General features: G+C 35.3%; 1 protein-coding gene across 4 annotated transcripts; it reads right to left on the reverse strand.

Annotated features, from left to right (window-relative positions):
- Window positions 1–1,463: 1,463 nt before the first annotated feature.
- LOC104891321 (probable LRR receptor-like serine/threonine-protein kinase At1g06840) lies at window positions 1,464–14,667 on the reverse strand. 4 transcript variants are annotated; one of them, XM_010677000.4, is made up of 20 exons: window positions 14,166–14,667; window positions 12,457–12,610; window positions 12,016–12,087; window positions 11,807–11,878; window positions 11,436–11,579; window positions 11,261–11,332; window positions 11,065–11,136; window positions 10,468–10,542; window positions 10,167–10,235; window positions 9,258–9,326; window positions 9,055–9,126; window positions 8,825–8,911; window positions 8,504–8,572; window positions 7,900–8,411; window positions 7,173–7,334; window positions 4,832–5,115; window positions 4,343–4,394; window positions 3,859–4,109; window positions 2,950–3,084; window positions 1,464–2,038 (listed from the first exon to the last, which is right to left on the reverse strand). In XM_010677000.4, exons 1-20 carry the CDS (start codon window positions 14,278–14,280, stop codon window positions 1,697–1,699), a joined length of 2,880 nt encoding a protein of 959 aa, XP_010675302.2. In that variant the 5' UTR covers window positions 14,281–14,667; the 3' UTR covers window positions 1,464–1,696. The 4 variants fall into 4 exon arrangements, with proteins under 4 accessions (XP_010675302.2, XP_010675301.2, XP_048498821.1 ...); XM_010676999.4 differs by having other exon boundaries at window positions 4,832–5,118; XM_048642864.2 differs by lacking the exon at window positions 12,457–12,610 and having other exon boundaries at window positions 4,832–5,118; window positions 14,166–14,294.
- Between the last annotated feature and the right edge of the window lie 11,520 nt (window positions 14,668–26,187).

Genomic DNA, 26,187 nt, shown 5'->3' on the forward strand with positions numbered 1-26,187 from the left:
CTTAAAAAAAAAGTGCCCGAACCTGTGGTCAGGCGCCTAAATTAGGCGCCTGACCACAGGTTCGGGCACCTAATTTAGGTGCTCGGGCACTTTTTTTTTAAAATCAATATAGTCTGATTTTGTGTATTAAAAGAATCATAAAATTTCATTAATATTAATAATGCAATAATATGGTCGAAAAAGTTGTCGGAGTTATTGTCGCCAGAGTTATTGTCGTCGAAAAAATTGTCGGAGTTCTTGATGGGAGATCCTTGTTGATGAAAGAGATGCAGTGAGAGAGTGATGGAGAGTGAAGAGAGTGAGGAAGAGTGGAAGAGAGTGGGATAGTGAGTGTTAAAGTATAAATACATGTATATGTATTTATACAGGGCGTTAGTAGGAAATTCCAGGACGGCATTTAGCAAATGAGTTTTTTTTTTGGGTGAAAATTATTCTATCACTATAATAGAATAGGTTAATGTTTATGATGATTGGCGGTAATTAGGCTAGCTTGAGTTGGCAAGTAAGTCCCACGCGATAGTTAACTGGTTTCACTTCTATTCTTTTATGGTGTCTTTAAGAATTCACACTTTTAGGTTAATTGTCTACTTTCTCCAACTTGCAACTTGCCACTTGAGATTTCGTGTTTGATTAGAGAACTCTTTATACGAAACATCTAGTTCATGTCTTTTATAGCGTTTGTGAAGTATAAAAGCAAATGTACATAGTGAAATATTTATCATGGGGTAGAATTTTGGACACCTTAGAAATTCTAAACAACTTTTTACCTGTTTAAGTAGTCAAAATTTTAGTTTTGAACGCAACTGATATCGGACATACTTGCACAAAGCTATAAAGAGCTCTAAGTTTCCATACAATTGATTTCGCCAAGTTATACATATCAGAGTAACATATAGACATACTAATGTGAACACAAATTATTAGAATAGGCGGTCTAATTTTAACATAAAAATAGACGAATTTAAAACAATTTTTTTCTAACAAACCCATTTCATTCCACTCTAACCAAACACTATCCTACACATCCCTTATCTTTTCCTTCCTTTGTTTTCTTATTCTCGAACTACAACAGACAATTTCAAAAAATAACTCGATAGTCTTATCGGACGGATTAAATTAGTCACTAAATGGATTAAACTAGTCACTGAATAGGTTAGAGAATGTCATTACTGAATAAATCAAACTGGTCACGAAATAGATTAAACTGGTCCTTAAAAATTAAACTAGTCACTATATTAAAAAAGGTGACATATTCTCTGCTTAATATTGAGCTTGTGCCGTGTCTAATTTCAAACTAAAAGTAGGCGATCTCTTACAAGCGGAACTATAATGTGAAAAAAAGGAGAAAAACCTAGCCTTCATGTAGTATTACCTAAAATTGAACACTTGTTCATTATTGTCTTCTTTTTGTTTTTACAAAAGCTAAAAAAAGTAGATTCTTGGCTTTTGTTCACATTTTGAAATGAACTTGACAAGTGAAAGTATATCTAATTTTAGGTTTATGATACATCCCATACCATGACTTCCAAAATTCCAAAGCTAAAACCTGGAAAATTGACACTGACATTGAATGGACTTTTTTTGGTTTCCCTTTTCTTGAACCTATCTTTTCAGGAATTATATATACATATATGTAGAAGTGATTGCTAAGAGTTCAACATGATCATCCAACTACATAGAGCCTCTTTGCCATCATCTACCTAGGACTGATGTTAGGAACAGCTCCGCTAACAAGATCGCTGCCTGAGACATCAGACGAGATATATGGGTTCTTCATAGTGGATGAGTAACTTGGTGAAGTGAGGTTCCCTGAAAGTAGACTTGTTGAAGATTCTGATATTGATTCTGAATCTGGCATCAAACCATATATATTTTCTAGTTCTCGCACAACCTCTACCATCCTTGGCCTTGCATCTGTCTCGTCTTGACAACATTTAAGTGCTAGATTCAAAAACTTCTCCGCACACTCAGAAGGATAAGACCCCATCCGCTCATCAAAAACAGAAAATGTAATACCAGCCTGATATGCCATGTTAACCTGGTGCAACATATAAGTGGAAACAGTTATAAGCTGGTTTGCTAGGTAAGCAAGTTATCACAAAAGGCTAAATACCATATCACAGGCAGAACTCTGAATGCATTAAGCTGTGCTTTTACAAAAAGATATCCACGAAAACACCTGCAGCTGCATACTCTGTGCTAAAAAGGTTTGGTTGGACCGTGGACGGGAAACATGGTCAATGGAAAATCCATGATAAAGCAATTTCTAACGGAAAACACAATTTAGTAGATTAGTTTTCCTTTAGTTGGTTTCTTGCATGAAAAGTTAAAAGTGAAAAGGAGAAGGAAAATGAAAGGGAGTGTAGTCTTGTAATTGGGAGGGAGGAAAGAGTAAGATGAAGAATAGGGAGGAAAATGTGGTATTCCTTCCTTTGAGAAGAAGAATATTGTCCACCTTTGGAAGAACTTTTTTGCATCCATATTTACAATTGTTTTCCACTCTTTACAAACAAAACAAAGGAAATTGAGTAAACCAGTATTCTAGGAAAATGTATTCCGCCCATCCAAACACTCTCTTAGCGAGAAAGAGAAACATTCAGCCATTGTACACTGTGAGCAAGAGCAGAAGCAAGATAGGTGACAAGCACATACTCCCTCTTGTCCTAGAGCTAGGTTATCATTTTGGGATGTTTTAGAGCCAAGTAAACATAATACTGTGGGTTTCCTCATTTTTGATATGAACTTGAAAGTTGGGACTGCCCCTACCTTTCCACTTTTTCGACTATGATTTTGCTCTTGCCTCAATTTTGATCAAAAGACCAAAGGGATGAAAATGTGCCTCATGCTCAATGTTCTGAGTGCAACAAACATAAGCATGCCCTCACTGACTCACACACACACACACACAAATGTATATAGTGCACACAGTAATCTATGGTACGAAAATACCTCTCGAACAATATTTTTGCCATGTGAAATTGGCTGCATCCCTGTCAAAAGCTCTAGAAAGACAACTCCAAGGCTGTAAACATCACTTTTATCTGTCAACTTATGGGTTAAGAAGTACTCAGGATCAAGGTATCCCTGCAAATAGGATTAGGGAACATTAGTTTATCCCATAATATTAATACGTCTTCAAAGAAAAATGGTGCATCTAAATAGCAGTCCGTCATGTGTACAACAAAGCACCATATTATAGTTGCTTCATCTAAGTATTCAGCCTTTAGAAACCTGAAAAATACACTTTGCCACACTGAAAATTGACATGATAGGTAAAGCAATCTACAACAAGTTTATGTCAGTCTAGTTTATTACATACCTCTGCATCAAAAAAGGCAAGTCTTGCCAGCTATAGTTAAAGTGAAAAACTTCATTCTGAGGAACACATCTTTTGTGGATAAAATTCATGACTTCTCCATGATTTTATTTTACCTAAGGGCATGTTCGGTATCATTGTGAGTCCAGATTTTGGTTTTATGCATGTGAAAGTCATATGATATAAAGGGTATAATAAACATAAAATTAATCATACTTATGCTAAACATGTCAATTTTGAAAACCAACAATAAAAACTGGAAACTACTTTTTCTAGTTTCCATATTTTTGTTCCTTGATTCTTTTACTAATTTTGGCATAGGAAACACTCCTTTGGTTTCCTCCGAAGTCCGAAGTGTACACCTCAATACTTGAATGGAAGTGTTTTGTCTGAACATTGTTCTAGGTACTTCTAGTTGCTTCAATATAAAACATGTAGAACCATAACCCAAGGAGCATTAGAGGCTAAAGCAAGATGCTACTTTTTTTTTAAAAAAAAACTTCAAAGATGCAGCATATATCTTTATGCGGTAAGAACGATACCGGTGTTCCCTTGACAACCGTAGATACGTGAGCTGGAGTAAGTCCTTCAATATCCGGAACTGGTGCAAGTCGCGATAGTCCAAAATCAGCAACCTTTGCCATATATTTGGAGTCCAGTAAGATGTTGCTAGCCTTGATATCTCGGTGAAATATTGGAGGATCAGCTTCAGTATGAAGGTAGAGAATCCCCTTTGAAGAACCTAGTGCGACTCTTAGTCTTGATGCGAAATTCAGAGGCTGTTTGCACTTAGCTGTTGCAAGGTACAAGCTGATTACAAGCCCTTAGACTCAAAACTCACTAATAAACTCTCCCCACAGGAAGAAATTCAAACATCAATAAAGTCATTGTGAAAAGAGTAAATCCATGGATAAATATATTGATTTCCACTTCATATACCACTTCATATATTATCACTTTTACATATTGAAGAACATCTGATAACCAGAAGCATGTGGAAAATCAGAGAAAGAACGACAATCATACCCGAAATATGATCCCTTAAAGTTCCATTTGGCATGAATTCATAAACTAGCATCTGCATGAACAAGCATAAGTAAATGTTTCAGTTTCAGTAACTCATTGGCATGGAAGTTCAATTGACAATCAGTCATTTTTTCTTAAAAACCTCAAAATTTGTGAATACTTATATAGCTGCTTCCTCCGCCCCAAAATAGTTGATACATAGAGAAAGGTTGAGAAAAAAAAAGTGGGTGGATGTTTTTTAGGGACCCAACAATAGAGAAAAAGCTTATTGATAATGGCATTTAGCAACTAAAATGGGACATGCCAAGAAGGAAAAAAGTAGCAATTAATTTGGAACAGATGGACTAATTTATAGTACTACACTGTGATTTAAGTATCAACTGTTTCCAAATTGCGTCCATCTACTAAATATAGTGTGACCATCCAACCATAGATGTTTCAACTTTCAAGGCAATAGTAATTAAGTGAAAATATTAGAATGTTGGATACCTGTTCACCTTCTTCCTCACAATAGCCTAGCAAAGAGACAAGGTTTCTATGATGTAGCCTTGATAGCAACTCGATTTCTGTGAAAAATTCCTTGTCACCCTGTAACGATCCTTCTTGTGCACGTTTAATGGCTACTATAGTGCCATCAGCAAGAATACCTTTATAGACCTTTCCATAGCCTCCTTGCCCCACTTGCTGGGAGTCGGAAAAGTTGTTGCTAGCAACTGCCATCTCGTCATAAGTGAAACCCTTCACCCCATCAATTTTGATGGGGTTTCGGGACACTGCTGCAGTACATGTGAATATAATGTTCTTATTTTATGTTGGCAAATAAAAAGGAAAGCAAGTGATACACACTTTACTAATCAATTTAGATCCCTTTCTACTGCGATCCACAAACAAAAAATTTCCCCTTTATCTTAAAGCAAAATTCCTAATTACATTTTTAGGACGTTACTAGAAGATGTTTTTTTTTTTTTTTTTTTTTTTTTTTTTTCTTTCTAGTAAATCTCAAAGGTTTAAATCTTATCACATTAACCAGTTTTTTTTTTTTACACTTCTTCTTACTATTTTCTTTCTTCATCTACTTTCAATTATCTTAAGTACATTCAATTAAAACTCGTCCTAAGTCAACTAAAAGTCTAGAATCTTATTTTTGGACAAAAGGAGTACAACAAAGATAATTTGGAAACAGGAATACAAGATGATAAGGAAAGCTGTGTCTCATTCCAAAACTAATCAACTCTGAACAAAAAATGTGCATGATTTACTTGAACTTTACATCTTAGTTTGATATGGCTTGAAAGCAATCAGGTGTATCATGTATGACTAGGCAAGCTATCCTTAACGAGAATCATGAACAGAAGAGTTAGTCTCCTTCTAGCTATCCTGTAGTTGAGCAAAAATTGATTCTCATTGTGCCCTTTTAGTTAGATAGTCCCACTGTCAGTCTGTCACGGTTTGATACATCATACATGGTAGTGTTGCAGAACATCCCATGTCCAGGCACAAGTGTACAGTGTTTGCCACATTAATTTTCCCACCATTGATGGTTATTTATTAACTCTAGCAATGGTAGCTCATATTATCCCAGCCTCCTAATAACATACCAAAAACCTTTGTCCTGTCCCCATAAACAAAATCACTGAAACAAAGGATAACGCTAAATAGGAAGACCTATATCTCATCTAGAAGATATTCTATCTGGAAGAGCCTTGATGTAATAGGACGCAATTAGCCAAATGTTATGTATCCAGTTTCTATGCTGTGCTTGTTGATATTGAAAGCATGAGGATAATTCTTTTGGTTATATAGAAACGGAGATACGTTTTCCAATACAAGGCACTCAGAAGACGGAAGAAGCTCAAGTCTCTACCAAACATCTACAATTATCTTTTTCTTATGCATATCCATGAGAATACGATAGAAGAGAGAAGTCTGCGGCATTCAGTAAGTCAGAGGCAATCTCATGCCAACCCAGCAACAAATCCATTACGACGGTCGAACATGTAAACGCAAACAGTGCTTCAGTGACGAGCTTCTCATGTGAATAAGAGTTGAAATTTTCAAAAGCACATAGATTAGATGTTGGCTGCTAGTTGGAAGCACACAGGTCAAAGTTTAAGTGTGGCTCCTCCCTCCTTTTTGCAATGAAGCCTTGACAATACTATCAGGCTAGCTGCTAGCATACTGAAGCCCAAGGATGTGCAGAGTTTACTGAACCACCCTCCTCCAATTTCCTAAATATACTTGGACTAATCATGACATGTGAGGCACGTTTCTGATACACGAATGCAGGATATTCTGGTTGTTACTTGTGTGTGAATGAGGACCAAAACACAAAAACATATCAAGCGAAAAGGGATTAAATAATTGAGACAAATGGAAGTATTTTTTCCTTCATAAGTTCATATTGATGCCAGAAAATTAAGATGACGAATCCGATATGCCTAACCATTGATGTTATAAAAAGCCAGACAAGAACGCTCCAAATTTTATGACTGAAATATCTTGCAGCCATTTACGAGACTGTATCCTAAACACGCCTTTCTTCAAGAGAAGGAAAGACAAAAAAAATATCCAAATCTCTTACATATAACTGCTGAATGATAACAGCATGTTTCCTCCTAGAAGCACTAAGGCACGTGGTCATATACGTTGCTGTTAAGCACTTAAGTGTTTCTGCAACTAATGAGCTAAAGCGGATATGAGACTTAAAAAAATTAAAATAAATGAGAAAAGAAATCGTGGTTGCCTCCATCTACATCGAAGTCTAAATAATGACAGGAGTGGCATAACATATTGAAGTATTTAGAATTTAAATTTGTTTATAGTTTCATACCTCGACGGCTCCTTGGACGACCTTGATGCTTCCTCAAATATATTCTATATATAAGAAGTGAAACAGCTGCTGATAAGGTAGCTGCAAAAGCTAATGTCCCAAGTACTATACCAGCAAGTGCACCAGGGCTTAAGCCAACCTTTGGTGACCGTATTAGGGATTCTGCAGTAGCATATTATAAAAGTTGATGAGTGCTGTTCCAAGCATTAAAATTATGTACACCAAGGTTGGATGGTATGATATGACATAAAAGCAATGCAAATTTCTTAAATTAGCCTCTTTCAGTCTGTTTGTTTACTGAAACAAGTCTATATGAACTTATTAAGTTCGTGATGATAAAAATAAAAAAGCAAAGGGTGAATTGGTACTGAAATACAGTCACTTGCACCAATTCATGTTTTCTTGACTCTTCCAATGCATCATTTCCAAATTTTTATTCTGCACAAGATTCTCATTAAACTACAGTTTCTCTGTTCATGGTTGCACAAAAGAATAGAAGAGATGCGAAAAAATAGAGTTCTAATCAGGACAATAAGTGATTTAAGAAAGGGAGGAAACAAAAACTAAAGTAACCATCATGAACATGTGAAATTTATCCACTGTGGTTATTCAGTGAAAATCAGAACGCCACTCCATAAAGGAAGTTCATGTCCCAACAACCATTCCATAACAACTCATAAAAAAAGTAAGCTCAAAGAATGAAAAAAGTTGAGAGATCTAGACATACCTTTCTTATAAGGATCCAATAGCATGAAGCCAAGAAGTTCATACGGTCCAAAAGTATCATTATCAGGAACGTTCCATCCAGTAAACATTCTCCAGATACGTTGAACTTCACTTTCATTGAAAATATGACTGTTGTTGGTGCCATTATATGCAGGAAAAAGTTTCAAAGTCATCTTCAGCCGAGGGCCCTCTTGCCAAATGGGAGAATTAACGTCAACCTGGTAAGGATATAAGTGGAGACCAGACGATAGGTATTCCTGAAACCCATTCCTGTATGGATTAAAACGTAAAAATCCAGGACTTTTCAAACGATATTCAATGAGCAAAGGTGCAGCACAGAAGCAAGACTCTGGGTAAGAAAGAGGTGGATATTCATAAGACGATGGACATGCTTGACTAGGACAACTATTCGTTGCATTTCTTAGACCCTCATTCTCGCTGTCATTTTCATCTGAATTTGAACCACAGAGCTGGTCAAAATTTGCCCTTGAGCACAGAGGATTTCCATGTAGCCTGAGAGTTGCAATGAGAAAAAGTAAGAACTATGAAAAAACAGCTTCGTCAACATCGCCATCATTGTTACTTGGACAAAGTTTAGATTTTACAGAAGTGTAACGTTTGATGGGATGTTGGTACTCCCAGAAATGTTTGACAGCATATTATTCTGAAAATCCCTGCAATGAGGAAGAAACCAATTTTGCTCAAAAGGAAATCAAGAATCAAGCTCAAAAGCAGGAGCAAATAGACCATAATAGAAGACACAATTTTTATTACTAGACGTTGCCCATTACAATCAAAATAACAGAGCAGTATTCACAGAATATTTTGCCAGTATTGGAACTACATGCACGTTCATGTACTACAAGTGAAACACAAAGTTAAAAAGAGAGTAATATCAAATGTTAAGATGTGTGGTTATGACTTACAAGAGAAGTTTCTGAGCTCCAGTTAAAGTTCTATTTTGCCAAATTGTGGAAGGAAGAGAACCATTTAGCCTATTATTGGCTAATGACCTGCAACAAAGGATTACAAGTCTCTTTTGAATAGCCTTATAAATGACAAATACTATACAACAGTTAGCTATGCACACGATTAAAACGCAAGATAATTGGTGGCAAACATTTAAGGAATAAGAAATGAAGGCACCATATTTTACAGTTTCTCAAGATAAGGAAGCCTTGAAAAGTTGGTAGGTACACTTCCGGAAAGGCTGTTGTTTGACAGTATGCTGCCAAGTTCCAAAAAGATTAAGTTAGAATCCTATGATAAATCTGTATAGAAAAGGTGTTCACTATCTACATAAATTAAAACTGTCTAATCAATATAACAAGCGTGCCTTTGCTAGGTAAGGGAGCTTACACGGTGGTCATATTATTTGAAAGCTTGTTGGGTGGTATGGAGCCACTCAATTGATTTGAACTGAGGTCTCTGCAACTCAGACAACATAAGATTAAGGCATGAGATCTACTTTTACAAATATAAAACAGACCTGGAAAATAAACGCTTACATAATGCGCATTTACATGAGAACAATATGAGAATATGAGAACAGTGGAACCGTAATCCATTTTAGTAATATCTTTCCGGCTAAGGAATAGGAAATCTTGCGCTCCTTGCATGAATCCAATTTTCACTTCATCCGGAAAGCCATTTTTTCTCAACAATCTTTATCATTTGAGTAATCCTTTTCTAAGAAGACACATGGTAATATTTTTTCCTCATAATGTAATCCTTTTGAAGATTGGCCCCGCAAGGAAAATAATGTTAATTTAGCCAAAATGGATTATGTATTGGTTAAAAAGGATTACTACAAAGTGTTCGCACGTTCTCATATAAGGATTTTTCTTATAGGAACCCAATCCAACCTTATAGATATAGATATAGGTATATAAAATAATGTTCAGGTGAGAACAACTCTTATATGAGATCGTGAAAACAGTGGAGTAGTCATCCATTTAGTGAGAGTGTAATCCTTAATTTAGATATTACATAATCTAAAAAATTTAGTACTTTTTAAAGATTATACCTGCAAGGGAAAAAATGATTTCCATTTAGCCAAAACAGAATATATATTGGTTAAAAAGGATTACTACAAATTGTTCTCACATTCATATAAGGATTGTTCTCATGGAAATCCAACCTAAGTATATATTGAATATATTTCTGGGGGTAATTGAGCAAACAATTTTAGCAAGTCTAACAATGTGAATTTTACTGAAGTCTGTAGACGTTGACTTCAATAAAGGGCCAAGCAGATTCCATGCTTACATATAACTAAGTTGGGGTATTTTGCTCAGGTCAGGAATTGGTCCTTGTAGGCCACAGTTCCTCAGACTCCTGAGAAAGCAAGAAAAAAGTAAGACAACATTAAAAGTCAGGGGGAAAATTTTTAGTAGACAACCTTTCAATCATAATGTTTAGAGTAAAGGCATTTGTCCTTGTAGGCCACAGTTCCCCCTCAAGCCTAATGCAATGATAATGTTTATAGACTTATAGTAGACAACCTTTCAATTGAATATTATGAATAAAGAACTAGTAAATACGTATAATTAAAAGAACAACTTCTTACAATTTCAACAATTTAGACATGTTGCTATAGCTTGCAGGAATAGTAGTCCCGTCAAAGTGATTGTTATCCAGTTGTCTGCAATGTGGAGAAAATGTAAGTATCTATAATGATATATATCCAAGTCCTTTAAGAGACAGAGATTAAGGTCATAAAGACCAGAGGCTGTGATACACGCATGGTGTGGCATTTTTTCTGCTTTACATATAACTGACGGACAACACAGAGGGTCAATTAATCCATTGATGTCACCCTAAAGTTCAAAAGCTCCATATATTGTGTGATAAGGAAGTTAATTACATGGCTTTTCTTTCTTATTATTTTTAGAAGATCATGAGCTTGATTTTGTCTACGTTGAGAAATGAATATAATTGAAATCATATACAATGAAGAAGACAGGACAGGCAATAATGAGTTCACCTTATTTATATATTCAAGACCCCAGACGTGTCAAATTACCAAAAGTTCAGCAAAAGATTATCCAATTACTCGACAAGACTGTGAAGCATTGTTAATAAGATAGAACATCCATCTTGCATCAAACTATTGATGCTTACACTTTAAAAAAAAAGTTAAGAGGAAAGTCAGAAAGAAACTTACATAATCAGCAAACTTGGCAGTTCAGAAAACTCAGGGGGAAGATGACCTGAAAGGTTGTTATTGTCAAGCAGGCTGCGACATTATTTGGTTAGTCAAGGTAAACGAAAAGAACTGTCCTAATACACAGCAGAATTATTATGAAATAGAGCAGAATAAATTTGCATCTAAAACAAAAGGGGGAAAGTAATCAACTTACAAATGAACAAGTTTGGGCATTCTCGATAATTCACTAGGGATTTGACCACTTATAGAATTGTTGTTCATATGACTGCCAGTAGGGTGAGAGCATCCAGTGAGATGTCTGGAAGGGGGACATAGTACAAAGAGATAATACTATAGTGTATTATGGTAAAATTAAAAAATGAACTCACAAATGCTTTGTCTTGTTCAAGTTTGCAAATGATTTAGGTAGCTCCCCTGATATTTTGTTTTGATCAATTTGTATACGATCCAGATTAGGAAGATAACCAAGTTCTTCTGGCAAGGGGCCTGTGAGCTGATTTCCATTTAAGAGCCTAAGATATACGTAACATAAGTACGTAAATAGATTAATTAACAACAAGAACCATTCCTGTGATTCAAATGAACAATGAGGGGTTTATCAAGCACTGTAGTAACAGAAACAGCAGAAGAGGGAATAAAACTAAGGTCATAATGTACATGACTAATGCTAAAGGATAGGAACTACAAAGTGGCACGACTTAGAATGAAGATAGTCAGCCTCAAATGTGGAATAGCTTACAGGAGCTCCAATGTTTTGATGTTGCCTATCTCCTTTGGTATGTTCCCAGTTATGCTATTCCACATAAAGTCCCTTGAAAATATCAAAGCATATATCAGGATCATAAAAAGAAATACAGGCAACTGCAATTGCAAAACCAAGTAATTAGAATATCCTTGTGGGAGAAAAAATCAGTTGGAGCATCAAAAAGTTTAGCACTGTGGTCTCACAGAATTTTCAAGTAAGATAAGCTGCCAAGTTCTGGTGATAATGACCCAGATAGATTCATTTTCAGGAGTTCCCTGCAAAGAAATGGAAGAGAAGTTACTGCTTTAGTATATGAAGAAGGACAAACACAAAGGATTTGCTGTTTTTGTAGATGAACATAGGAGTTTTCCTTCAGCAACAAACTCAACACAAGGAACGGACACATCTGACTGGTAGAGGTTTATCCAGATAATCTAAAATAATATGTGTTACTATTAATTCCTAATGGCGGAAGGAGGAATTAATTGTCAGGAAATAATATTGTTGATCTAAACATGAAAACTGTGAAAAATCCATATTTCTTTGCATGAGATAGATGTCTATAATTACCCAAAGGCACAAGAAACACCAGCTGGTATTGCCTTGTACAGAGGCAGAAGTATAAGCTCAGACAATGGACTTACAGTTCTTGTACATGCAAATAACCATCCTTCTCCATTGTCCGGTTGTAACACACAATGCCTGTCCAATTGGATGTGCAAGGATCCCCACTGTCCCAGTTGTTTAGATTCTCCATTGGATCCACCAAAATTCTTCTAATTGCACGCAATGCGCCAACTGTGGTAGATAAAGGAAAAGTGATAAAGTCGTATGTGTCTCTTTGAAAGCAACAATGTTGGATGAGTTTTTCGTACCTTACTTTAAAAAACAACAATTTGTATTTTCATAATGTTCATGATGAGAGATAGCCTATTGCTAATGTTAACAAACAACATCAAGCTACCTAACCTCTCTCTCTCAGGAGGGGAAGGAGATGATATAAATAAGGCAATAAGAACCACAACCGTCATAGCAGGGAGGAAACTCTCAAGTCCCAACTGATAGTAAGAACGACTAGATGGTAAGTCCATTTTTCCAAGCTTTCGAAAATAATCCACTTTACAAGTCCAAAATGGTTAGGGGGTAAGAATGTCTACAGTTTGATCTCTCAAACTTGCCAAAAGGTGAAATTCATACTCGGTTGTTAACCTAGTCTTTCATCACCAGATTCCAACCACAAACGCTAAATAGGTAAAGAATGCATTTCCGATAGTGATCAAGGCTTAATTTCTCACTGTATACATTCTGCTAAAAGGAGCCCAAATTAATATACACACCTAAAAACCATAAAGACATACAATACATCTATGTTCCTCACAAAACCACCAAGCACAACCACTTTCTCCGCTCACCAAGCTAATTTAAACATACAGCATAACAGCAACTAATGTACTTGCAATTATTGTGGCCTTAATAAGATCTCCTTGTGATTTGGTGACAAGGAGATCCCTCATGGGTCTCCAGCGTAAAAAAAAAAAAAAAAAAGCAAAAAGTAATGCGTCGTTTGTTTTATTTGTACCATTTTACATCATTCTTGCTCTTTTTTTCCCTTGCTAAGTTTAATTCATTTCTTATCACTTAGTATAGAACTATGTCTTCCGCGTCTCAAGCTAATATGTGGCGTCTGTCCAAATTTCGCATAAAAAATCTCCACTGCCTCCTCCTTCTCCTTTTCACGCAATATTGAATAAGGTTCCATCTTCTGTCATAGGTCATGTAACATTTTCTTTTTCTAGTAGGTAATGCCAATCTGGGGAAAGTGGGGATGGGTAAGTGAGTCTTTCCAAAGAGAAATGATGAAGAGTTGAACCCATTTTTGGAATGTGGAAGGTCAAAGGAAACCATTCAGCCCGAACGACCCGTTTGTCACATTTTGCAATTATATTAAGTTTTCGACATATTTGCAGCACAACTCGAAATCGAACTGAAACCAAAACTGAACCAGACCCATTGACACGAATTGTCAGCCCTGTTTTCCACACTATATTGATAATCACCAACATGTACCAACATGTCCTAAGCTAGAAAAAGAGTTTGCAAGAACATATATATGAATTATGATGCAATTTCTAGGTGGCCCAGCATTGTTGTGTTTACGAAGATGCAGTGTTTTATTAGCTTATCCCCTATTTTGGCTTAACCGTCTGCATGAAATTTGACCTTTTGTATTTCCCATAACCAATTAAACTCCATCAACCCAAAGAAAAAAACAAACAAATAACAAACAACACATACTCCAAAAAACAATAGAAAAGCACAATAAAAGAGCAAAATGGAACAAAAAAAAGATTACCTTCATCAGGGTGAGTAACTTGAGCTCTAACTCCCATGAAGAAACACATAAAGATTGCAAACAGCAGCATCTTAATGGAAGAGAAAGTGCTGAATTTTTTAGATACCCACATCATATTTTCCCTTGAAAATCTCACTCATTCAAAGAACTTGAGAGTAGGCACAAAGCAGGCAGGTTGAGTTGCATTGTGTAAGAGAAATATATGATGGTGAAAGTGATAGGTAGTGACAGCCCAAAAATAAAACCAATATAAACAAGGAATATATGGACTCAGGATCGTCATATTTCATTAAAATTTCTACCTTCCCACCTTCCCAATCTAGAAAATTTGATACTTAATAATAAAGATGATGTAGCGGTTGAAACTTGCAATTGACCAAGTCGCCATGGTTACTTTTGATGGTACCTATTCTCAACTACCGCCATCACTTATTCACTCCGCCAATCTTTATAGTTTTTGGTAAAGGCGGGCATCTTTTTCCCAAACTATTACATATTTACATTCGTATGATAGCACATAGTATTAACATCAAACACTAGATATGAAAATAAAGACCTATGCCGATGAACATGTATTTTTTTTTTTATCCATATGAGCCACGAAGGTAGTAAAAAGTACAAAGAAGGGGAGGGAATTCGAACATGTGACATATTGTTTACAACACCTCAATCTTAACTACGAGACATCCTCGGCAAGCCAATGAACATGTATTATAGCTATTTACATGTATTTATTTGACTTGTTATTCAAATACAGTGACGGAGCCCATGCTTTAATCTTTGTACTTGGGCCTACCAATACAAAATAAATTCAATCTTAAAAATTAAAAGATCGTTTTCTAAACCTAAGATATTCACTTACTTACAAAATTTCCCTCCTCATTCACCGCGAGTCCACGACTTTGAACGGACTCACAATCACCATTCTCACGTAGCGTCGCAGCTTATATATCCAGTCATAGCCCACGTGTCGTCCACCGCTCACGCCGGAAATTAACAAACAACCACTAGCCGACTACCGCTATTGAGCCTATTATCCGCGCATCAAGTTTTTGAAAAAAATTAACTTTTTTACATTATGAATTCTCTATGATGTATATTAAAAATATTTTTTGGTTGATATTAATTAGGACATTTGCATAATTGTTTGAAATTTGCGAATTTGTGATAGATGTACTTTGTTGTTAAGTTTTAGAATTGAAGTAAGAATAAGAAATTAGGTGATGGTTTGGTTAATTTATCAAATTAATTATATGATGGTAATATCTGATTTATCAAATAATACAATGACAATTGAAATGAAATTGTTTAAAATTAGGTATTGTTAATTAATTTAGATGATGATTTTATAAATGTGATTTTTATTTATTAGTTATGTAAATTTTTTCCTTAGTTTATGACAATGAATATTAAACAATATTTTTTTTTTTTTGCGTTTTAAAATTTTGAATAATTGAATATCTCTTATCTTCGTTGTACACCCTCGAATTTGAAGGTCCGGCTTCGTCACTGGTCATGTACATGTGCACACCATGCTATACGTACAAGCGTGTGCATGATTTAGGTGTTGTTTTTTGCTTTTGGCTTTTCTATTGTAATTAGCCATTGAAAGAGGCAAAATTCGAATATGAAGAGTGGAAGGAGGGACTTCAACCAATCTATTTTTTTTTATATCAAACACTTCTATAGTGTGTGATACATAACATTATTTCATTGTTACTTTTCTTTTCAAGAAAAATTTTCATTGGTAACCCTCTATTTTTTTGCTTTCCCACTAGTAACCCTCAGTTTCTTTTAATCCGTTGGTAACCCTCAATTATTACATAAATTTTAAAAGTGACATTATGAAGCAAAAAAAATGTTAGTTACCATTAAATGTTGAAAATTTCCGTTAAAAATTAATGAAATGCAAAACAAGGTTTTCTCAATGAGTTTTACAGCACGAACAATGAGGAATTTATTCGAATCATTTTTTTTTAATTATGACCCCAATTTTCACCCTTAAGGACCTAAATAACCCCCTTAACTTTGACTGGATAATTTTTGTGGCACACAAACTAAGGCGCACTAATCAAGGCATTAAGTTCTAACTAGAAGTTACTAAATATTCATATTTCTATCTTCATAATATCACATTTGATATTAGGCCAATAACTGAGAGTTACCGCAACTGGATTAAAAGCTAAGGTCACCTGTGGGAAAAGCCAAAAACTGAGAGTTACCAATAGGAATTTCCTTTAACTTTTTTTAGTAATCAAGTATAACAATTATTATGGCCACCCATTCGAGTGGCAAGTATAACAATTTAAAAAATAGATAGAAAAAATAGAAATTGCAAAAGAAAAAGCGATGCTAAAGAAAACAATGAAGAAGATAGATCGCAAAAGATCAACACAACAATGGTCAATGAGTATAACGAATTAAAACACAGATAGAAAAATTCGTGAAAAGATAGAAGAAAAAAATTGTCTGCTAAACGATGATGGAAAACAATGGAGAAGATATAGTTGCAAACATCAATATAACAATGGTCAAGGAGTAATGGTCAAGGAGTGCAACAATTTAAAAGTATATAGAATTTTTTTTTGGAGAAATATAAAAGAAAATCGTTGCAACGGAAGCGAATAAACAAACAATAAAACGAGAAAAGCGAATAAAGAATACGCAATATTTAACGAGGAATAAGCTCTTTTACTATGGTTCACGTGGAACAACGAATACAATAGGCAATAAATTCACAAGAATACTCTTTTCTATGAATCTCTCAAAGTTTTCTTTATTAACTTCTCTATTGTTTCCTCTCTCTTTTGTTTGTGATGATCAACTAAACAACCCATACATAGAGTATATATAATTAGGTTAATAATATATGAGCAAAGGAGGCAATATAAAACATGAATTAGGTCAAATAATGATCCTCCACAGCAGCTCGTCATTTGCCATGCCCCGCGGCTTTGTAACCGCGCTTGGGGATATAATGTTACATATGGTATCAGAGTCAAGTCCCATTCCGATTTGCAAAGGAGGCTAAAGAAAACATAAATTAGGGCATATAATGAGCCCAGCGTTGCAGCTCATCATTTGTCGCGCCCTACAACTTTGTAACCGCACCTAGGGGTGTTATAGATGGTATTAGAATCATGGCTCATTCCGCTTTATAACATGAAAAAATCCCGGAAAGCTTCTATCAGTTCTTGGGATAAATGATAAATATCCACGTCCTATACAATCTATAGAAAAAGCACTCCAAGGAAATTCATCTGACTACTAAATAAAGGTCTCAAGGTTGGAAATAAATAAGGAAAAACTAGGTAACTATCTTGGTGTCCAATGGATGTGAATGGTCATCTTCTAAATGTTTTCCAAGAGCTGCATAACAAAATTGTAAGCACAATCACTTATGGGAAATTTTCAACCCTCAATCAAGCCGTCTAGATGTCAAAAACCAATCCGACCCGCGGGTCCACCCATATCCAGGCCGCATCCAATCTGATGTAATTAGGCTCCCGGACTGATCCATTCCAATCTAGAACTAACTCAACACAGTTATATTCGAGCATATTATAACCCAACCCAATTTTTTACCGACCCAAACTTAACCACAAACCCAGTTGAACTTGAAAACCACAATCCGAACCTAATTTGTGTTCGATTCAAAGTCAACCCAAACCCAATCAGACCTGAAAAAACCCATTGTTACCCAGCCCATTATAGACCGACCCATGGTAACCTGATCCATTACCAGCTCGACATTATCAATAGAATATATTTTGGATAATTTTAGTGTATGTTCTTATAAATATAAGATAAAAAGTTATTATCATAAAATTTGTCTATTATTAGTAAATTGTTATTAACATCAATCAATATATATTAGTATTAAAATTACTAGTCCGCACAAATGAAACTACTGTTAATTAATTATTTATGTTGCACTTCGAAATTAAGTTTTTTTTTTTTTAACAACAAGGACAAACAAAACGAATCAAGGAACTACGTTACCTTGCCTAGCGGCTACTGCTAGATTATGGGCTGGAACAACTTCCGCCCTACTAACCTTACGAATTATACAGCAGTCAAATTTACTACGTATGGCTTTAGAGTCTAGTACTAAGGAAGTGATGTCAAATGGTTGCTCCTGACTGTTGATGGCACGAACAAGTTCGGCACTATCCGAGTGGATCTGGACCCGTCTTATTCCTTTGTTAAAAGCTTCACATAGTCCCTGATACGGTGTTTGAGCCTTTGTTTGTAGTGGGGATATTGATAATGTTTTGGCGCTTCCTTCAAAATTTTTATTATTGTTAAGATACGCTGCCCAACCTATTCCTGATCTTGGCGTTTGTTGTTTGAACCGTTTCCAAGCTCCATCGACTAGGATTATGCAGATATCGCTTGGCCTTGTGCTATTTGACACCATGTTTTCATTTGGTTGAGTGGACTTAGATGCATGATTTCTGAAGAAGTTTCCTCTGATCTTGGCACTTTGCTCCAGATCTTTAAGAAGTTCCTCTTTCCGTTTTAGAATGGCGATGGGCTGCTCAACTTGGTTTCTGAATACAATATTATTTATATGGATCCAAATGACCCAAAGAGTGGCTACGAAATCCTTTGCACGATCTGATTTAATTCCGTCTTCTTTCCAAAATAGCTTCAGGAAATTTCTTATCCATTCTCCTATGGGAATTTGAGGATTTGGGGTTACCTTGATTCCTAACGACGAGCACGCCCATACTCGTGTTGAAATATCGCAGTCTCGGAACAGATGACTCTCGGTTTCTTTTTTTCTTTTGCAGAGGTAACAATTCTCCTGGAGTAAAATGTGTCTTTTTTGTAAATTATTGTTGGTTGCTAAAGCGTTGTTAAGTAATCGCCAGGTGAATAGCTTCCATTTGGGGGTGATGTCCGAAGCCCAGAACTTACTCCAGAATTTTCTGCTAATCTGGGAATTGTCTAATGAACCTTTTTGATTCAGGAAGAAAGCATATGCTCCTTTGACATCGAGAGCTCCATTTTTTGATTCACTCCACACATATCTATCTTGGAGATTGTTGTATAATATGAGCACTATAAGAGGGGGGGTGAATTATAGTGAGAGAATAAGCACTACTTTTTGCGGAATTAAAAGTAAACTTGGGAACAAACAATGGGAACACGAGAGATTTTACGAGGAAAAACTTCCTAGGCCTAGTAGGAAGAAACAACCTCGACCACAAGGGATTTTAAACAACTTTCCACTATAATAGGCCAAAACAACTCTGATTACAACCTATTACTTTTCTCTCGATTCTCAACTTAAGTCACTCAACTCAAGTTCCCAACGACAGTTCCCAACAACTGACGTTTTCTCTCAAACTTCACTCGAAGTTCCTTTCTCTTTCTCTTTCTCTTTCTCTTGCTTCACTCAAAGCTTTCTCACACTTACAAGAGTTCACTCAAACCCTTTTTCTCAAAAATACACTTTGTAAAACAATGGAAGAGTAATAAAACTCGATTAATGTAAGTATGAATTCTCTTAAGGAAAGGCACTGACACTTTAGATAACTTAAGACAAATTAACTAAGTCAGACACAATTTTTCTCAAGTGAATTAGGCCTATTTTATAAGACAAGACATGATTTCCACTAACTTAGACCATTATCACATGTTCTCCATGATTTCTAATTAATTAATTAAATTAAATTATTATTCTAGTCATGTACATCATCCACTAACCATTACTTACTTCATAGAAGCAGTAACAAATACGTGGTTTTGCAAACTTGGAGAATAATTAATCTTATTAATTTAATTAAAATACTTGGAGGATAATTAACTTAGCCACTAAATCCACTAACTCCAAAACTTGAAGCAGTAAATCATTAGGCGTGTAAGCTAGAATTTAGGAAATAAATAAATAAAAATCCTTTAGCTATTTTTAGGAAAAAAATCTTTTTCAAAATCTTTTATAAAAACCGGAAAACAATTTTTATTTCGAAAAATCGAACTCTTAAAAAATCCGGAAATAATATATTTTCGAAATAAATCTTTTAAATAAAATATAAAAGATAAAATATATATTTTAAAAAGATAAGATTTGAAAATCAGATTTTAAAATCAGAAAATCTATTTAAAATCTTTTCCTAACAAACTTAAACTAACTTCCTAAAATTATGGATCTTAGTCAAATTATCCCTAAAAACTCTAACAACTATATTGGGCACACAATACTTAGGCGCACAATATTAGTCACTTAGAGTTCCTAAATTAGTTTTAAAGTCTTGTTCCCTAATTATTAAGTCTTGTTCCTAAGCCTTGTTCCTATAGTGCCAGGTCTGTTCCTTTCATGGGAACAGAACCAAGTTCCTTTGAGAATTCACCACGAACTTAATAAAGCTATTACTCAACCTTAACAAGAAGATTAATAAATACCCTAATGTATTCTAATCTTCATTCCATGCTTGATTCTTCAATTCTCGAACATCTTTACTTCGATCTTGATTAATTCTCCGCTTTAATCTTCAATCAAGTATTCTCTTAGCTCGAGCATGAATTACCTTGCAACAACATAAATAAAATATACTATGTCTTTTGTGGTTAGGTCATCTTCAAAACTCAAGGGTCAACAATTTCCCCCTTTTTGAAGATGGCAACAAAAGGCATATACTAAAATAATATATATAGTCATATAAAAATAATTTTAACAAAGTATGTAACCAAGTTAAATTAAATATTATAGACTCGTTATTTTATTTTGTAAAGTCGAAATATGAGAACATAATTCATGACAAAAAAAATTTACTCTGATTTGCCTTATCTTTCCCCCTTTGGCATCTTCAAAAACATAGTCCACGATTTCAAAAAGATGAATATTATTCACTAAACACCACACCACCAAACTTGTAAGAAATAAGTTGGTTAGTATAAGCAAATAAAGCATTCAACTCTCAAAAACCGCAATCCAAGAATATTAGCCATTCATTTAGACGCACACATGCAAAAAGATCAAACTTAGAATTAAGCAAACCAAGAAGTTCCATTGTAGCATGATTAAAGGAGAAGGATAGAAAAGACAAATATTAAACAAAGTTCATGTTCCCACACAAAATAAAACAAGCTAAATAGAAAAGTTTATGGTTTAGGAGAGGGAGGTTGTTCTACTTCTTCCACCACATCATGAAGCTTTGCCATCACTTCTTGATGATTTTCGGCCATTGTATCATTTCCCTTGAGCACAATTCTTCCAACTTCAACAATCTTGAGTTCATAGCTTGAATCGAGGAAGAAAGTTCACCAAGCCGAGCCATTATTTCTTGTTGTCCATCCAAGGCTTTGTCAACTTTGCTCATAACCCCTTTTACCAACCCATTTAAATCCTTAGCTTCCGTAGCAAACTCCATCATTGCTTCCGAATGACCCATAACCAAGGAAAACAAAGAATCCAACCTTCTAGCATGAGCTAGAGTATATGTAGAACCAATGGTAGGATTTTGAGAAGCGAGGGAGCTTGAGAAGGCTTGGGGTTTGCGGTTTGTTCCTTAGGTTTGGGAACAGCAGGTTGTTCCTCTAGAATGGGAACACCAACTGTTTCCTTAGCTTTAGGAACAGAACAGGAGGGTTTTGAGGTAGAGGGAGGGATAGAATCATCTTGTGGTGCTAGGGTAGAGGGTGAGGCAGATTTTTGTGGAGATGGAGGAAAAGGAGGATTGGTTTCCATGGGAACAGGAGTCGGTTCCCTAGAAGGAGGTAGGTTAGATTCATAATCTTCCCTATCAATCACCTTTACTTCATCTTCCTCACAACTTTCTTCGCATCAGAATAGGAAAATTAAGCACTTTCATATTTTGAACCCTTTGACTAGCTCTAGTGCTCTTCATAACCGGTTTCACCACCTCATCAACCACCTTCTTCCCTTTCTTTTAGTTTCTTCTTTTTCTTTTTCAATTTTCTTTTCTTTTTGATTTTTCTTTTCTTTTTCTTTTTCGATTTTCTTCTCTTCAACTTCTTTTTCTTCTTCTTCTTCTTCCACTTCATCATCCACATCATCATCATCCTCATCATCATCAAGATTAGCACGCCCTTAATAACTTCTCCATTCACAACACAAACATTTAAGTTATTCAAGGCACGCACATTCAACATATTTCCCGTGGACACACTTATGGACTGAGTTCCCGAAATTTTCACTTTAAACTTAAGTAGAATTTCGGTTACAAGGCTCCATAGCCAACAACAAATCCATTTTCAATGCAATGACTCAAATGTTGAATCATTAACGAAGGAAAGTTTATGTGTTTGTGAGAAGCAAGACAATGAATGTAAATTAAATCCAACATGCTAACTTGAGCACGTTTGGAAAGGCGAGGCAATAAAGCTTTCTTGAGGATGTGAAACAAAATTTTGTGATAAGGGGAAAGAAGATTATGGTCAAGAAATGTTTTTCCTTTTGACCTCCATACTTAACAATCAATTGATCAAAGGAAATGTCCGAAAATGGATAGGAACACGTTGTTTCTTGAAATAACATCTGTTCCTCTCACGGGAACACCAAGCAGTTTACCCAAATTTTAGCATTAAAATCAATTTGAGTTCCTTTCACCAAGTGGAACAATTTCCTTCTTCATCCATGGAAAAGTTTTCACAAAATTCATCCATCAATTTTGGAATCAAACTATTTCCATAACATTTCACAAAAAGATTTTCCCAACCTTGAAACTTAATCATATTAAGTAATTGACGAAAGTTTACTCTTTTGCACCAAGAAACATCAATAAAAAGTCCATGCACATACCTAGTTGCCGTGGAATTTTTTCGAACAACCGAGTTGTTCCTCTCTCGGGAACATCTGATTCCCCCTCACTGTTGCATGAGCTTCTTCAACCTCCATTTCAACCGATTCTTCTTGTTTCTTCCTTTTCCTTAGAATTCTTGATGAAGAATTTGGAGAAATATCCATGGGTGTTGGTGATTCAATTTTAGAGGATGAAGGAGAGGGTTTTTCGGCTTTGTGGGAGGAGAGAGAGTGATGAGTGTTTTTGGTAGTCATATTTTGTGGAGATTTTCGGTTTATATGAAGAAGGAAAAAATTTGTTTTGATTTAAGGAAAGAATAACATAAAACCGTGTATTTACACGTGTTTAAGAAAAAAAATCTTAAAAAAATATCTTCAACTAACTTGAGAGATATAAGGAAAAATCAGATTTTTCGGAAATAAAATCTGAACAAAATTTTTTGGTTTTTCGAATTTTGAAAAAAAAAAAAAAATCTAACTCTAATACGCTGGGAATTGGGAACAGCGAATGGGAACAATGAAATTTTGCTACTTTGGAACTCCATTAATTCTTTTAATCCTTTGTTATCACTTAAGGCATAGAATTGTCCTATGAACAATAAGGGGAATATTATTGGACATTGGTGAGCAGTTTTCAGACATTTTTACTTATACATATGAAATAATCATATAAGAATTGTGATGTATTTAAGCAAATAAAAACATCAAAAATGCACATCAAGACATAATGCCAAAGAATTAACACAAAGGGGAATAATGTAGCAATCATTTCAATTTATTAAGCCAAGTTCGAGTCTCAATTTCTCAAACCTATCTCTATTTAAGGGTTTTGTCAAGATATCTGCAATTTGACGTTCAGTCTCACAGAATTCCATTTTAATAAGACCCTTTTCAACATTATCTTTCAGAAAGTGATGCCTAATATGGATGTGTTTGACTCTTGAATGGTGTACGGGATCTTTAGAAATACTAATAGCACTAGTATTATCACAATAGATGGGAACACATTCAAAGTAGATTCCATAGTCACGTAGTTGTTGTTTTATCCATAGCATTTGGGAACAACATGCTGCTGCTGCAACATATTCAGCCTCTGCTGTAGATAAAGCAACTGTGTTTTGCTTCTTGGTGCTCCAAGAAACTAAACTATGACTAAGGAACTGAACCATACCTGATGTACTCTTTCTATTGACCAGATCTCCTGCATAGTCAGCATCCGCAAATCCTTTCAATTCAAAGGTATCATCCTCGAATAGAATAGGCTTAAATCATCTGTTCCCTTGAGGTATCTTAGGATTCTCTTCACAGCTGTGAGATGAGATTCCTTTGGATTGGCTTGAAACCTTGCACATAACCTACACTGAAAGCAATATCAGGACGACTTGCAGTTAGATATAGTAATGAGCCAATCATACCTCGATATTTGGTTTGATCCACACTTGTTCCTATAGAATCTTCATCCAATCTGGTTGAGATTCCCATAGGTGTATGATTAACTTTGGATGCTTCCAAACCATACTTTTTCAATAGTTCCTTTATGTACTTTTGTTGATGATGTAGATTCCTTCTTCTGTTTGCTTGATTTGCAACCCCAAGAAGAAGTTGAGCTCACCCATCATACTCATTTCAAATTCTTTACTCATGAGATTAGCAAAGTCCTTGCACAAAGATTCATTAGTAGCACCAAATATAATATCATCAACATATATTTGAACAACTAATAAATGTTTTCCTTTTGATTTTAAAAACAAGGTTCGATCCAATTTTCCTCTTTTAAACTCATTTTCAAGAAGGAACTTAGAAAGTCTTTCATACCATGCTCTTGGAGCTTGCTTTAACCCATAAAGAGCTTTGTCAAGCTTAAAGACATGATTAGGAAATTCTTTATTTTCAAAACCTGGAGGTTGTTCTACAAATACCTCCTCATTAAGATAACCATTTAGAAAAGCACATTTTACATCCATTTGATACAATTTGAAACCCATGAAGGCAGCAAAAGCTATGAAGATTCTAATTGCTTCCAATCTTGCAACTGGAGCAAAAGTTTCTTCATAATCAATGCCTTCCTGTTGATTGTATCCTTTCACAACTAACCTGGCCTTGTTTCTTATGATAGTTCCGAACTCATCTAATTTGTTTCGAAACACCCATTTTAAACCAATAACCTTGTTATGTTTAGGCTTAGGTTCAAGGTGCCAAACTTTGTTTCTTTCAAATTGATGAAATTCATCCTGCATTGCTACGATCCAATCAGCATCAGTGAGAGCTTCTTCATGTTCCTAGGTTCCAAAAAAAGAAAAGCATGAAAAGCACAAAAGTTTTTCAATTGAGATCTCGTTTGAGTTCCCTTATTTATGTCACTGATTATTAGTTCCACAGGATGGGAACGATGAGTTTTCCAAGGCTTTGGTTGGAAATCCTGGATGGAAACTTGGTTTCCTTGATCATCTTCATTTCCTGTACTTGGGAACCAGGTTCAACAATAGTGGATTCATTCACTAGTGCATCATCACTTAGTTCCTCTTCTTCCTCATTGGGAACAGGAACAGGATGTTGTTCCCTTGGCTTTGTTCCCATGACTTCGTCTTCCAAAGTCTCATCAATAAGACTTAGGTCTTTTGTCAATCCTATTTCGAAGTCATCTTCAACCTGTGTGCTTGCATCAAATTTATCTGTTTCATCAAAAATAACATGCACACTTTCTTCTACACACATAGACCTTTTATTATACACTCTATAAGCCTTGCTACTAGAAGATATCCTAAGAATAATGCTTCTTCACTTCTAGCATCAAATTTTCCAATATTTTGTTTCCCATTATTATGAACAAAACATTTACATCCAAATGTTCTGAAATATGTAATATTGGGCTTTTTACCAAAATACAACTCATAGGGCGTTTTATTTAATAAAGGTCTTACCATGGCTCGATTTATAATGTGACAAGCAGTATTCACAGCTTCTGCCCAAAAGTTTTTAGGAAGTCCACTAGCTATCAACATAGTCCTAGCCATCTCTTCTAGTGTTCTATTCTTCCTTTCAACAACACCATTTTGTTGAGGTGTTCTAGGGGCTGAGAAATTGTGATCTAATCCATTGTCTCTGCTAAAGTCATCGAACTTATAATTTTCAAACTCTTTACCATGGTCGGATCTAAGGTGAAGTAATTATGACCACTCAAATTTTGTACTTTCTTTGCAAAGACAAGGAACTCATCATAAGTCTCGTCCTTGCTAGAAAGAAAAATAACCC

Source organism: Beta vulgaris, chromosome 4, assembly GCF_026745355.1.
Source record: "Beta vulgaris subsp. vulgaris cultivar EL10 chromosome 4, EL10.2, whole genome shotgun sequence".
NCBI classification, from domain to species: domain Eukaryota; kingdom Viridiplantae; phylum Streptophyta; class Magnoliopsida; order Caryophyllales; family Amaranthaceae; genus Beta; species Beta vulgaris.

What these genes read in the sequence shown, in the direction of transcription:
- LOC104891321 (XM_010676999.4), bottom strand. Translation starts at nt 14,280, where the DNA reads ATGATGTGGGTATCTAAAAAATTCAGCACTTTCTCTTCCATTAAGATG. An exon ending in ATGTCTAAATTGTTGAAATT is followed by an intron (nt 10,236 to 10,467) that starts GTAAGAAGTTGT and finishes TTGCTTTCTCAG; the next exon opens with GAGTCTGAGGAACTGTGGCC. An exon ending in TCGTCCAAGGAGCCGTCGAG is followed by an intron (nt 5,119 to 7,172) that starts GTATGAAACTAT and finishes CATGTACTGCAG; the next exon opens with CAGTGTCCCGAAACCCCATC.